This window comes from Polyodon spathula, chromosome 30 (genome assembly GCF_017654505.1).
Source record: "Polyodon spathula isolate WHYD16114869_AA chromosome 30, ASM1765450v1, whole genome shotgun sequence".
In the NCBI taxonomy this organism is placed as follows: Eukaryota; Metazoa; Chordata; class Actinopteri; order Acipenseriformes; family Polyodontidae; genus Polyodon; species Polyodon spathula.
Window position 1 is genome coordinate 4,311,055 of NC_054563.1, and position 14,370 is coordinate 4,325,424.

At 37.1% G+C, this 14,370-nt stretch overlaps 1 protein-coding gene across 6 annotated transcripts in view; it reads left to right on the forward strand.

Annotated features, from left to right (window-relative positions):
- The window catches only part of fam168a (family with sequence similarity 168 member A), a 63,892-nt gene that overhangs the window by 27,104 nt on the left and 22,418 nt on the right, over positions 1 to 14,370 (forward strand). For 4 of the 6 annotated variants that reach the window (XM_041233005.1, XM_041233008.1, XM_041233007.1 and 1 more), the window contains one exon: positions 1,488 to 1,550. The exons of the other annotated variants lie outside the window; for them this stretch is intronic. In XM_041233005.1, the coding sequence (XP_041088939.1) occupies positions 1,488 to 1,550 (63 nt within the window). The remainder of the gene's footprint in view (positions 1 to 1,487; positions 1,551 to 14,370) is intronic. 6 annotated transcript variants of the gene reach the window in all.

Here is a 14,370-nt window from a genome sequence, read left to right on the forward strand (position 1 = left end):
TATATATATATATAACCATTTTTTGGGGAAATAGAACTGCTGTTATCTGGACAATATGACCTTTTCTACTAAAACACAGTGAGCATCACTTTGTGAAATATAAGAATTTTCTCCCAATGCAAAAATTTTTTAGCAGTGGGCACATTCTTCAGCATGCATGTTTTTTTTTTTTTTTTTTTTTTTTTTTTTTTTAAATTGCAGGCAGATTGAAAAAGAATGCTAGCAACTTGCTATGCAAAAAAAAAAAAAAAAAGTACACTTTTAACCTTCCCCAACACAGATACAGTACTTCCCCCGTGTCTTACAAGCTGTCCTGAGAGCGCTTTTTAAACCTTTCTTAAAGATTATTATTATTTAAGATTCCACGTTGGGTATCTTTTAATACTGTGCAGAGTTCACACCTGAGTTAAGGTTGCTGTCCCATTCCCAACGTTAAACACTAAACTGACATCTCAATGTTAAATGTGAGGTATTCTTTCAATGTCTATGTCAATATAATTGTCATTCTGAAAAGATATTGCTGAAATAAGTACAGTGCAGAACACAGTAAGGGTAAGCCGAGTTCCTGCTACACAACACTGCCTTCAGTAATTATTGTTGAAATAAAGTAGGTCCAGCATAGTCCTAGTTTTAATCTGTTACTGTAAATGTTCTGCTCTTACAGGGCCCCCAGTAGAAGATCTTTGTGTAGGGTCAATATTCAAACGAAGTGAAAGCTTTGCTTGATCCAGTATGTGCAGAATGATAACCTGTCTAACGTTGGTTGAGTTTCTCTATGCTTGGCTGCAGATTGTTAGGCTGATTTTCTTTTACATTAATATAGACTTGTGTATTTGATATTTGTTATGCAATGCTAACTGATGTGTTTTGTTTAGCACAGCATTAATCGGGTCAGTTCTCCTGAGGCATTTACTCCAACATATAACCTGAACCATTTAGTTTTGAAAAGAGAAAAAAATAATAATTTAAACGACTAAAACAAGCAAAGAGCTGCTAAAAGCTGTAGGAGGGCTTTTCATTTCTCATTTCAGATAAAATGGTAAGTTACAGTATGGAGTGAATGTTTCAAGAATCCTCTCCATGATCTTAGAAGTGCATGCAGCATTTATTTATATATCTTTTAATTGTTATAACCTCTGATGGGAATGGATTTAGCAATTTTACCCCCAAAAATATTGAACTGATTGGCTTTAAATATAATGTATTTTAACAAAAGTAAATGTATGTCAAGGGGAGCAACTATAAATGTTTAACATTGTTAGAGATGTGCAAGAAAAGTCAAGTGTTGTAGCTACAATCGCCTGTTGTTTGTCTTTGACTGTAATGGTGAGATTTAACTGCAGTTATGGATATTGTAATTAAAGTGCCTCAGAAAGAATTCCAGTGTTCCTTTTAAAGGCAAAGCCCAATCTGAATTTTCTGCACATCTTTGGTATTTGCATTTGTCAAACAAGAAAAAAACCCTGCCTGCTGTCTCTCTCTGCTAGATTATAGAGGTTCTCCCGAATGTCACTCCCCGATGTGCCAGTGTCAATCATCCTCCTGGAGAGGTCCGTTACATTTATATTATTTGAATTTTATTAATTGGACACAGATAGCAAAAAGTTTTGTTTTTTATGCTGTATGCTTTAACCAAAACTATTTTTGTTTTTGTTTTTTTTGTTTTTTTAAATCAAAGTGGACCCAGTCCTGCAATACTAATACCCAAAACAGCAGGGTTGGAAAAAAGACTGCCATTGTATAGCATTTGAGCTATTCCAAGTTTTATTGTGTGCTTACATAAATGATAACCTTTAAAATTCTTGACATTAGAAACATTTGTACTTCTCCCCTTGAGCTGTTTGAAGTTTAATGTTTTGTTCATTTCTTAAAAAATATCTATATAAATAAGTATATTTTCTGATCACATTATGCATTTAGAAAGTTTAAGCTGATTCCAGCCTCGCTGGGTGTCATTGACCTGCAGCACAGGTCAAAACAAACAGTTGCTTAAACCTTTTTTTTAACAAATGTAGTGTGGTGCATGAAAAAAGTGAAAAGTGGAAAACCAAATTATTTAAAAATCGAGAAATTAATTCTGATGTTAAAGCCACTGTTCTCCGGTGTGATTAGTTACAAGTGCTCCTCACAAAGTCATCATGTAGGTCGTAGATTGCTATACATAGGGAGTCTTTTTTTTTTTCTTTTCAAACCCGTCAACTGTACGATGCTTGTCCCTTCTACTGAATCTTGTCAGATTTTTCTGTTAATTTTAGATTTCTTCTAAAGCTATTTTCTTCTTTCATCTAATTTTGTACAGTGCAGCCCGGCTAACCTTCTGCACAGCTCTCTGCCTGTGTTTGGCGCTGCACACAAGGTTTCACACTCAGCCTGATCTCTAAAATACCTGCTGCTCTGTAGCTCCTGAAAGTTTCATGTTTTTTTTTTTGCTAGCAACCTGCTTTTTTTCTACAGTTTCTCGCTCACAATTCCATATATATATATATATATATATATATATATATATATATATATATATATATATATATATATATATATATATATTGTTCTTGGTCTCTTCTGTACTGTGTTCTTACCCCTGCTGTGGTTTTGTAATTCTCTCCTGCAGAGCACATTTTATATTCTCCTTGTGTGAGCTGATGAATATTTGTCTTGATTTCCCTAAATTCCAGTTCTCTTTGTGCCTGTGTTCATAATTAGAATTAATACATACCTGTCCTTTTAAAAGTGCTCCTGGGTTTCACGGTTACATGGGAAGCTGTAAAGCGCTTCCCCATTGCTGACTAACCTGCGATGCTTGCTTCCGTTCGTGCAGTGTGCAAGTGTCTCGTGGCGTTACTCTGCAGCGACGGGGGAGCGCTTTCATTGCCGCCCCATGCCTGTGAATATTGCTGTCAGGCTTTAGATGGCGAGACCAGGGGTCTGTTAATTGTCATACCAAACCCACAGAGATGATCTGTGTGAAGAGGAACAGACGGAGATTAAACTGAAATACGATCCTCTGTCTCACAAGCTGGTTTGTGATTTGGCCGTATCGTAAATCTGAAAACCCACTGGGTTTAACCCAGTTCAGCACAATGTAAGCATCCTGTTGTATGGCAGTTAGCAACAATCCAGGTTTTCTTGTGAGCATTTGAGTGAGTAATGTGCAAAAGTTACAAGGTGGGTCTAATTTAAACTTGCACTAAAACTAGGAATGGCTTAAACTTTTATGAATCAACTACATTATTACTGGAAGATTATTGGTGCTGCTGGCTGAATTTTATAGCCTACTGGCCCTAGTGTTTTTTTTTTTTTTTTTTTTTTATATATATATATAATAGTCTCTTGCACGCTTCCTTGAAGTGCTTTGTTCATGAAAGGTGCTCTTAATTATTGTATTATGATGGTGTCCTTGTTGCCCTTCACATCAGTTGTGCTGGTAATTGGCACCTCTTCGGGTACCGTAAATCCTTAAACACGATAGTAGAAAGCGCATTGAGGCTAAGAAAAAGCCCTCCTGTCAAATAAATCTTCTGGACGTGATCCTTTAAGCCCCACACGGCCTTGGGTATCCCTTCCAACAAAGTTGTACATCCTCCAGCCTTGCCCCTAGCAAGCGCTCCAGAGATCTGTGGTGCTTGGCTGGAGGAGTCGGTCTGCTTCTATCTTTTTCTTGTGGCTTGACATTGGTATTACCGCTCTCCAAGACAGGCTGAGAACCTGGTATTGTAATGATTTAGTTCTGTCTTGAATGTCTTCTTTTGGGGCCACAGGGCCATATTTTGCCAGATATTAGAAATATATGGCTGAATCAATGCGCAATGCTTTTGGGGATTTAGTCCTGGTTGAGGACAAGGTAGAAGGACTTATCTTGTTGAGAAACTGGAAGTCTGGGTCCTGTACTGTATCTTCACTGTTAGGATCACCAGAGATTTGTCGAATAAAATATGATGAAAAATGACAACATTGTGAACACAGAGAAACATGCTTAGTATTTCGGTGCAAATAAATTTTTTGCTCCGTTATTCTAGGGTTTCTCCATGATTGTATACAATGTACAGAGGTAATTATTTGGAATATCAGAGTTCTAGGAATAACATGCATTTAAATCTATTTTTAAAAAAAAGTATTGCTACACTGTGCACATTCCTTGTAAACTCAGGAAATAAATCCTGTAAACAAACAAGCTTTCCAGTTTCTGACCATGTGAATTGCATTTTGGGGAGTAATTGGAAAATGTAATTATGCTAACTTCATAATGCAAATTAATTGACTGATGGCTTCAAATTGGTTAGCAAATGGCTACACTAATTCAGGTAATCTGTTACTTCTCTGTGCAAATTAGCATTCTTCCAGGCTTGCTCCTGATAAGGGAAGGTCTGTGGAAGCATGTCTTCACTATACAGCAGCAGCTTTATGTCTTTTGTATATTCATCAGACAGTATATAGTGGATGCATTCTGTTTGTATTGTCATAGGATGATGACTTTATAATGCATTCTTTCTAGAATATTAAATTGTTCAAAAGCAATATTGTATTTCTTTATAGCATTTGGAAACTTTGAAATTTACTTATTTTGTTCAGTATATGTGTGAATTTAAAATCTTAAATGTGATGGTGCTGGTTATTTTTGTAATTGATTTCTGAAGTGTACCATTGCAAATGTGTATGTTGAAGTCTTGTAGGTATTGCTCAGGGGAAGAGGAAGCATATTTTATAGTAAAGAGAAATCTATTTCCACGAGCTAGCTATAGGAATAAATGGACTGAGTCATACTGACTCCACCCATTGCTAGCCCCACCCCTGGCTGACCCTGTTGCCATGGCTGTGGAGCCAATAAGAAGTGAAGGCCTGCAGTTGATGCAGTGCTGTTGGTCTTCACAGGCACATCAGCATGCATGGAAAGAGAGTTGATAAAGCTGTCAATCTGTAGTTCTTTGAAAATAGTCAAAAGGATGAGAAGATAGACTTGCTCATTAATTTAAGTGTTGTAAGAAATTTCAAATTGAGAAAAAGCAGCTCAGTGTGAGTAATAGCCCTGACATGGGAAGTAGTAGGGTGTCCCAATATCATAGCTCGTTTGTGAAGGATATATAAAAGCCACGTCCTAATTGCCTTTTTTTTTCACTGTACATTTCCCTAGAATTCAAAACATCTGCAAAAGTTTAATTAGACTTCTTACTAAGTCAGAGGCCATCGAAGCTCTGCAGTGCTGCTCAGAGCTAACAAAAGGTAAAATCTCATGATGCGTTTACACGGGACCATGAAAAACACCCTTATTCCCAATAATAATACTTAGTGAAGGGTTAGGATTGGGGTTTTCACTTTGCAGCATAAAAATGTCTCTAGCAGCTACAGTAGGCCTGTGATCCCAATGCTTTTTTATTCTTGTCAGGTGACCATAATAAGGAGCAGGCTGGGGCTCTCGCGCTCCGTTTCTCACCTTCTCCCTCACCCCTGTTGTTTTTCCTGATTTCTTGCTCTTCTGTTTCTCTCCCTTCTCTATCTTGCTCTTACTTTCCCCTCTGTCCCTCCCCCTGTGCACTTTTGTTTGTGCTCTCTCCTCCCCACCTCCTCTGCCTGCTGATTAGCCTCATTTCACCAGGCAGAGGAGGAGGGTGACTGGGGCTGGCCTGGAATGTTAATTTCTCTGTGGCCAGGATGATTTATGAGATGGCAGAGCCCCTGGCTCAGGAGACCGTGCTCCAGTGCAAGCAGGAAGAGAATATTGCATCATTGAGCCGCTGCTGCTGCTGCTCAAATAAATTACATCTGAAAGACTTCCTTCGTGGCAGTGATTTTTCCTTCTGTTTTTTTTTTCTCTCTATTTTAAAAATATATATTTTGACTTGTACTGAGCTGTATGGATAATACGCTTTATTAACACTTTCAGAATGGAATGTTATGGCACTAAAAAGAGCAGATGCCATGTACTGCAGTGGTTAGAAGTACCGTTCTGCTTTATGAATGTATTTTTTACTTTCTTGAAGATATTAATGATTTGTTGACTGGAAATTTATTTAAAAAAATTTAATAATTGCAGATCTACTTAGTGTATGCTGCTCAATTACAGCATAGGGCTGATTTTTAGTTTATATTTTCTCGTTTGTTGTTTTCACGCTGTCAGTTCATGCTAAAGCAAGTGTGAGTTTTACCACAGGAGATGTGCAGAGGGAGTCAGAGGCTTCTTTCCTCCTAAAGTGTTGGGAGCGGAGACCTGCTTTGTTCTATCCCGTTGTGTTGCTGCTCTCCCCGCTGCTTTTTTGGACCTCATTAGCTATTTTCAGATTGTGCTGCCGGAGCCGTTTTCACCTCCTCCAGGGTTTCACCTCTGTGACAGTCATCAACTGTTCAGCACAGCAAGCAATCACTCGACACTGTCGGCTTGAGATTCGAGGACACTGCAGCACCTTCTCTTCCACCCCCGGAGGGGGAGATGTTGGCCTTAAATTTGATCTGAATCCTGAAATCATTTTAATTCAGTCACTGAGCCTCGGTAAAATGCGGCTCTGCTTTGGGTGCCCACAGTTCTGAAAACTGCCGAGTCGCCTTTTGTAGTTTCAATATGTAAAAAAAAGAAAAAAAAAAAAAAAAAAAAGCATTTTCTTTTATGTATTGAAATAATGGCTTTAGATTGTAAAATGTTAGATGAGAAACAACAAATGTTTTATCTTTTTTTTATATATGATTAAGTAGCTATTGGTGGGGTAGTAATTCTCTGCATTAAATTCTGTGTTGAAGTGAACCATAAACATACTTTTGCACTGCTTTATACAAGGTAATTACTGGGTACCATCTTCTCTGTGGAATACATTATAGAAATGCATACCTAGTTCTCCAGCTGTGTGTCGTGCGGTAGAGTAGGTTGCACATCACCAGAGAGCATCCATCCATGCACCTACTACAGCAACAGGTGCAGGTGCATGGATGTGTTTTAATATTGAATGGGACTAACCAGTCAGGAGGAGTGTTTTTTATATTTCCGGAATAACTATGTAAATCCTTGCTAAAACCTAGGTTAGAGTTCTGCAGAATTTAAAACAACAACACACGGTGCACTAAACCAGCATTTGTGAAGAGCAAAGTGTCTATTCCAAACACTTGTGTTTATTTTTGTAGATGGGGAGGGATGGACACATTTCAAACTTATTTTGTGCACAGTTCTGTACATAGGAATGGTTTTAAATATAAAGTGGTTTGTGCACAGTACGGCACATAGGAATGGTTTTAAATATAAATTGCATTTATTTGTTGTGTGAAAAGAACTGTAGAGCACTTTCAAGAACACGAGTATTGTGCCTCTCAACAAATAATTAGGGTTTTTTAATTGAGTTCTGTCGGGAAACAGATGGGCGGAAATATAATTAAACTGCCATAAATAATAGTCAAGGAACTCTATGGTGATGAGCTGTTGCTTCTGTTTAGTCGCAGGACATCGTGTTCCAACGTTGTTATTATTTTTTTAAATTATGTTTTGGCATATTCCAGTTTTTTTCAAGATGTTGCTTTTCTAAGTAGGTTAACTGGAGTTCCCAATAGCCTTTATAATGTATAATGGATAATGCCGACTTAACATGTAGAAAAACTATAAGAGGACATATAGGCGCTACATGGTAGAGAGAACACATCTCCACTCTATTGTATATTTAGAATATCAAGCTTTCTATAGTTATCTAGAGAACGGCTTATCCAATTGTAACGTTGTTCAGACATTTATTGATCGTGTTAATGTGGAGGTAATTGGAAAACTCTTTTGTCTACCAATGTGTGTGTGTCGCTATTGCTGTACATTTTTACACACTTGCTCTACCACTTCTCCAGTTGTGGTGCATTCTTTAGCACAAGCTTGTGTCGACTGTAGACAATTTGTAGTAATTTGCTCAATGTCTTTGAGTCATTGTTGTAGATGTTTCTGTCCTTACAGATCGCAGTGCATGTTTTTATAGTGTCGGTTGGACGAACAGAGTTTTAGGTAGTTTGCTGTTCCTTGCTACAGGGAATGGTAATGATAGTCAGTTGGTAAGTGGTAATTTAAAACACTTGTTAAAACACTTGTCAGGAAATTAATGTTCTGTCTTGGGGGTCTGGTGAGCGAGAGGACAGAGGATGAAGCTGTTTCATTGAATTTCTTTTTTTCCAGTTAAACTGTCTAAACATGTGGCTGTTTAACCTACTTATTTAAGAAATACAAGTCCTCCTTCAATTTGAGTTTCCTATCAGTTGGGATTGATTCTGAACAGTCCATCTCTTGCATAGCATGTTTGGGAAGTTGGCTGTCAATGAATTTCCTGAAAACAGGGATTGCAACTTCTGTGCCACCAGGAATTCTGGGGATGGAAAACACAAAGCAATAGAAGCAAGATCATTTTAAATAAATAAAATACATTTTGCCTTGTTGGTTTACATATGTACACCATCTTGCTTAAGGTACAGTAGTAGTAGTTTAAACCAAAGTGTTTTTCTTTATATAAGAAACATAATCTGTGGTCTTGTATGTTCAGAGAAATCCTGACTGCTGAATTGGTCAAAATGGTTGTTTAAATTTATAATGCCAGAGGCTGAAATGCAGTTTCTCATTTTCTTTGTTTTCAGTCTTTTTGTCTCTGCTGTTTTGATGCTAAAAATTTCTGGAACCCAGCTGTAGTATAAAGGTAGCCACGCACCAGACGCAATGCAATATATATATATATATAACATTTTCCATTGGGTGACCAAGATACTTTCGCAGCGACATGACCATACACACCAGAAGCGTCACAGAGACGATGAGACAGTTTTGAAAACTGCCAGATCTGCACAACTATTAACAACTGCTATTGACAAAACTGTGATCACGACTGGTACGTACTCATCAACATGATGTGATTATGAGTGCCTTCTCTGACGGGATTTCAACATATATGCTGTTCTCTGATTGGTCAATTCCCTAGTTGTTGCACGACAAACTGCAAAAAAAAAAGATATGAAAGATATATTTTATGAATAGCTCTTAGCAATATTGTAAATTTAAAAATAAATCAAATATCAAAGTGTGTATTTTTTTTTTTTTTGTTCACATATCATATTTATTTTTTACATATTAAAATCTTTTTAAAAATGTCGGTTTCGTTTTTTAATTTTAATTTCTTTAAATTGAATTTAAAGTTTTTTAATTTTTTAATTCTCAACTGCCTAGGGTTTGCTTTAAATGACCTGTACTCCATGCTTAGAAATGTCTTGTTGTTGTCCCCATGTTCCCCTTTGTAAGGGTTAGGAAGTAAGGTAATAGCTGAATTCAACTGCCCATATTCCTATATTCTCAGTAATTATTTTGAGATCGAAGTTAATGTGCTGAGAATATATCGTTAAATAAATAAATAAATTAAGAAAGAAAAGGATTTCTGCCGCTCTAATTGACTCGTTCCTGGAGGCTCCCTTAGTAATTAGCATACCAGCCGAGAGACTGTTACTATGGTGCTAGATATTGATGAGTCACAGCGGATCCAAGTGAATTAATTTAAATCTGCCTGAAGCAAAATATATATATATATATATATATATATATATATATATATATATATATATATATATATATATATATATATATATATATATATATATAATTTTGTTCATGTTCTGGAGAGAAGGCATTATAAAACGTGCCCTCTAAGGTAAAATGCTACGCTGTTGAAAGCCACTAGCTACAAAGGTTTGTCTACTTGACAATTAGGGCCTACTTTAATAATAAACATCCCACGTTCCTGTGCCAACAGGTAAAAGTGAATCTTCCAAGTTGCTTGTAGACTAGTAGATAGTAGTGGTGTTAAAGAGATGAGGATAAATGTGATGAAACTCAATTCAGGTACCGTAAAGAAAGAGTGCATGCAGATATCCTTTTTAAAAAGCAGAGGGAGTCAGATGAGTTAAATAGAAGACTTTCATACTTGTTCTCCTACAATTTTTAACTTCTATTGCACCATTTTTTTTTTTTATTATTCCAAATTTAAATTGATAGCAAAAATATATTTTGGCGTGTTCATGTATGTTTCTAGGATCTGTCTTGGTACAGTAGGTTGTTTAACATCCAGACACACACACATATTTATCATTACCCAGAGTGTGAAAGCCGGTGTATTTATTTCTGTGTTGGTCTAATGTATGGATTTCAGCATTCTAAGCTCTTTTAGTTTTGGTGTCAAGTCACAACCATCATAGTTGGCACCAGTCAACCTGCATTAGTTTTGGATCCTGTTCTTTCTCATTTTTATTCTGTGGTACAAACTAGAAATAAAAAAACTGACGACTGTTAATCAGTCTGCCTCCTTCAGTGTAGCTGTATCCAGGGCCGCATCATTCTTCCGCTTATATAAATAACTGTCACTAATGAGTTTTCTGTGGGAAGCGTGTTGAAGAAACGCGTGTGGGAGTCCTGTGAAACTTCCTGAAGGTTTAATGTGGCTTTTTGTGCACCTGGTTTCTTTCTTTCTTTATGGGTCAGTGTAAATGTTCAGTCTCTGCTAGACTATAGTTTTAGCAAATAGTAATCTAAATTATTGAGATTTTAACCTGAAAGCCAAAATGTTTGAGGCAAGGAGGGTCATTAGATTCTAAATGACCACTTGTATAAACTGCCACAAAATGTCAATTCTGATTATGAAAATAACACATGTGAGTTTCTTTGTTTTAGTTTTTAATTGTGCTTTTTTTATTATGTATAATCCATGTCGGGCAGCTGTTTAATTATTTCAGTGGCACTCGAGAGGTGGCACTGTGGTGAGGGCATATGTGGGAAGTGGCTTTAAACACCTTGATCGTTGAGTCTGGCATGTTGAACAGGATTTATTGAGATGTTGATCTTTGTTACGCTGCATGTAGGAACAGTTTAAGCTGTCATCCCTGCAGATTTACAGCAATCATACACAGTGGGACCTACTGAAGCATGCAATGTCAGCCTAGTCTGTTCTAATGGGGCTCTGAGCTAGGCTTCCTAAAACAGTCTCTCTAGTTGATTAATAATATAGTGTGTTATTGATCACATGTATGGAAGGGTACCATATGCTGTGAATGAATGAGAGTAATTCCCTTTTATTGGGTGATCTTTTGGATTCGATTGACCTAAAAAAAAAAAAAAAAACTGACCTTTTCGGCTCACCTACAACAACCACTTTTGTATTTTATTTTATATATACCGTTTTTGAATTTATTTGAAAACATTTAGCTATACAGGTACAGTGTCGTTTACCAGCTAAAACGAGAAACAGAGTCCTGAGTATTGCTGAGATTTCATGTAAAACTCGATTGGAAAGCAAGTGTGTGAGGTGGTTGATGGAAGACCAAGGCGAACATCTTCACTGCGTGTTTTCTGCTTTCGTAAACATTTGTTTCCATGATCTCCATTCTCAAGAGGGTAATTACCGGGGACTGCCTTGGTGATTTACACCAAGTAAGCCTGCCCCTGAAACATGACCCTTACCTTTACACCTTTTGATCTCCCACAGAGGCACGCTCTGTATCTCTGCTGACAATTCTAGTCCATTATTCTTTATTGTTTAACCCAAATCTAGGACAGATGTGAAATGGAAATTCATTAAATAAAAAATAGCATTCAGAGGCACTGTAATGTAAAAGAAACATTTTTGATCACAGGCACAAAGCAGGGCATGTAGATGCAGAGGTAGATAAAAGGGGCATAACATAACATAAAGGGGGGAGTGGGGCAGGGGCTTCAAAAAGAATAGGGCAGTGAGGAAGGTGATCTTCAGATTCTACTGTCTCTATGCAAAAAAAAAAAAAAAAAAAAAAATCTATCTAATCCCTGTGAGATGGTGCACAGCACTCAAGATGCGCAGATGACATTGTATCACAGCTCAGAAAGGGATTTGAGGTTGGCAACAGTGACTGACTTGGAGGTAGGTGGTGGTAGTGTTTTTTGCCCAGCAGGATTTCCAGCACATTTCAGAGGCGCCCTGTCTGTCATATTAGTAGTTTTTACGTAGAGTGTAATTACAAGCTGGCTCCTTGATGGAGCGTCACTCCGCTGCTTCTTTGTTCTCTTGAAGTGAAGATGCTGTAACACCGAGCTATGTCCCTTGCAGTTCGCAAAAAGCAAATGAGGAGTGCTTACATGTTATTTAAAAAAAAAAAAGTATTTTGGGATTATTTTTAAAGCAAGTAATGGAGCTAAACAGGTGTGAATTTGCAACCTCAAAGTAAACAGTACATCAGATTAGGATAAACTAATAATCTAGAATATGTTGTATTTTGCACTGTGCCATAAGAATTTGAATTTAGGGGCTCTTTTGCCAACAGAGAGCAAAAAATACTTTTTTATTTGTATTTCTTTTTTTAAAAAAATTTCCGACCTTGTAGTGTAGAGGCTATACTTGAACGCTGAGTTTGCCTGAGGTGTTTTTTCTTTTGCAGAAAGTGCTGTGAGGAGCTCTTAATTGGGGCGCCTGTTGTTTTGTGAGGGGTTTGTTTAGTCATGTGATTTTGTATTGCTTAGCAAGCAGCAGCATCAAATCTTAATACAGAAAAGCTGCCACTGTTGGATCCCACCAGTGCGCGTCTCTGCTGATGAGAGACTAGAAGAAAGGACTTGCTGTAACATTTTCCTGCAGATGGTAGCTCTTCACTTTCTGAAGTCAAGAAAAGATCATTTTAGCGCTCATGATGAATCGCTGAAGAAGGTGTCTTCAGAATTAACTGTCTTCCTTGCATATTAGTTGATAACCCCCGAATACAAAACAATGGGCACGCCTTTGTGGACACAGATGTTAAAAGTGGCATCAATTTTCAATTCATCAAGCATCAGAACGTACAAAACATCTGACTATGAATATTATGGCTTGGATTGCTTTATTTGATTTTCCTTTTAGTTGAAAAGTTTCCTAAGCACATCGTGCTACTGAGTGGCTGAATAAGGTAATTAATTGCAGCAGTTATCAAAAGGGGGAAGTCAAATATGAAATACTGGTCTTCCTCTTTGTGGGGCCTGTCTGTACCTGGTTGTGATCTACCCAAGTTAACTGACTGTTAGACCACACTGCCTCCCTGTTAACCATGTTTAAAGACCTTTTCTAAAGAAAGGTCTGCACTAAGAGACACTCTTGTTTATCTGTTGAATCAGGTGAAAAATGATTTCCTGAGTGATTACTCTCAAGCTGAGTTCCTGTTGTGGATTATTAAAAGAGCAGTAGACCACAAACCCTTATGCAAGCAGAACTACAACCCCTAGAAAATAAACATACACATGTTAGTATTCCTTGGTCCAAGTTATCGACCTTGGGGAACAAGACTACATGAAGCGTTTTTGTGAGAAATAATTTAATGTTTCAGACACTTTTAAAGTTGCCATTTATTTTAAAAATGAGTATGAGTGAACATGTTTTAGACAGAGCACATAGGTTAGCACTGTAGGGGGGCAACATGGTTTGAAATATTCTGTTTTAATACTTAAATAAACTACAACCAATGAAATAAAAAGCAAAACTGTATCCAACCAGAGACTGAACTAGTTTTACATGGACCATAAAATAGGAAGCTCTTCTTCAAGCTTTCTCAGTGTTTGTGTGCTTAACGTGAGATTTACCTTAAGAATTTGAAATCTACAACCCCGACAAGAAGACGTTATGAACACTTCTTCCACGCTTCTCGTTTCTGAGCACGTACTGTCACTCGTAAGGTTGTGCTTCTCACTAATGAATCTGAAATCCAAGCAGGGGACACTGATGTTGCATAATTTAAAATGTAGAATCTGTCAGTGACATTAATTTAGTGCTCATTTTTTAAAATAGATTTTATTTTAGTTAGACGACAGGTTTATTATCCAGTATATTTGAGTACCGTAATGAAAGGTCACCCCCACTAAATGTAATTGAGGGGGGGGGGTAAGTGAAGGAATAGACAGTTCTCTGACACAAAGCTTCAGGTTGCAGTGGAGTACAAAAAGTTCCATTTGAATTGCCATAGGAAGGTTTGATTTCTGCATGACTAATTTGAAATGTACTTTTTTTTTTTTGTGGACACAGCCTACCATCTTTACAAACACCCTCCCTTCCAATTTGCTATGGTTAGCTCTTTATAAAAATAAATTATTAATAATAATAATAATAAAATAAAAACCTAGAAAGAAAAAAGCGTCATCCTGAAGAACCAAGCAGGATTATTATTTTTTAGTTAGAAGATGTTACACATCATGAAGTCTCTCAATCTAAGCATTGTTTTCACAGAAATTCCAGTAAAGGCCCCGTCACACCAGACAAACTGAACTGTGCAGCGATGCGACAAAATGAATAGAACCTATACTTTTGAGAAGTGTCTTTCACACCACAGGCGACACAAAATAAATAGGATTGAGTCCTGCTTTTATTTATTTATTTGTTTGTTTGTTTATTTTATTTCTTTTGT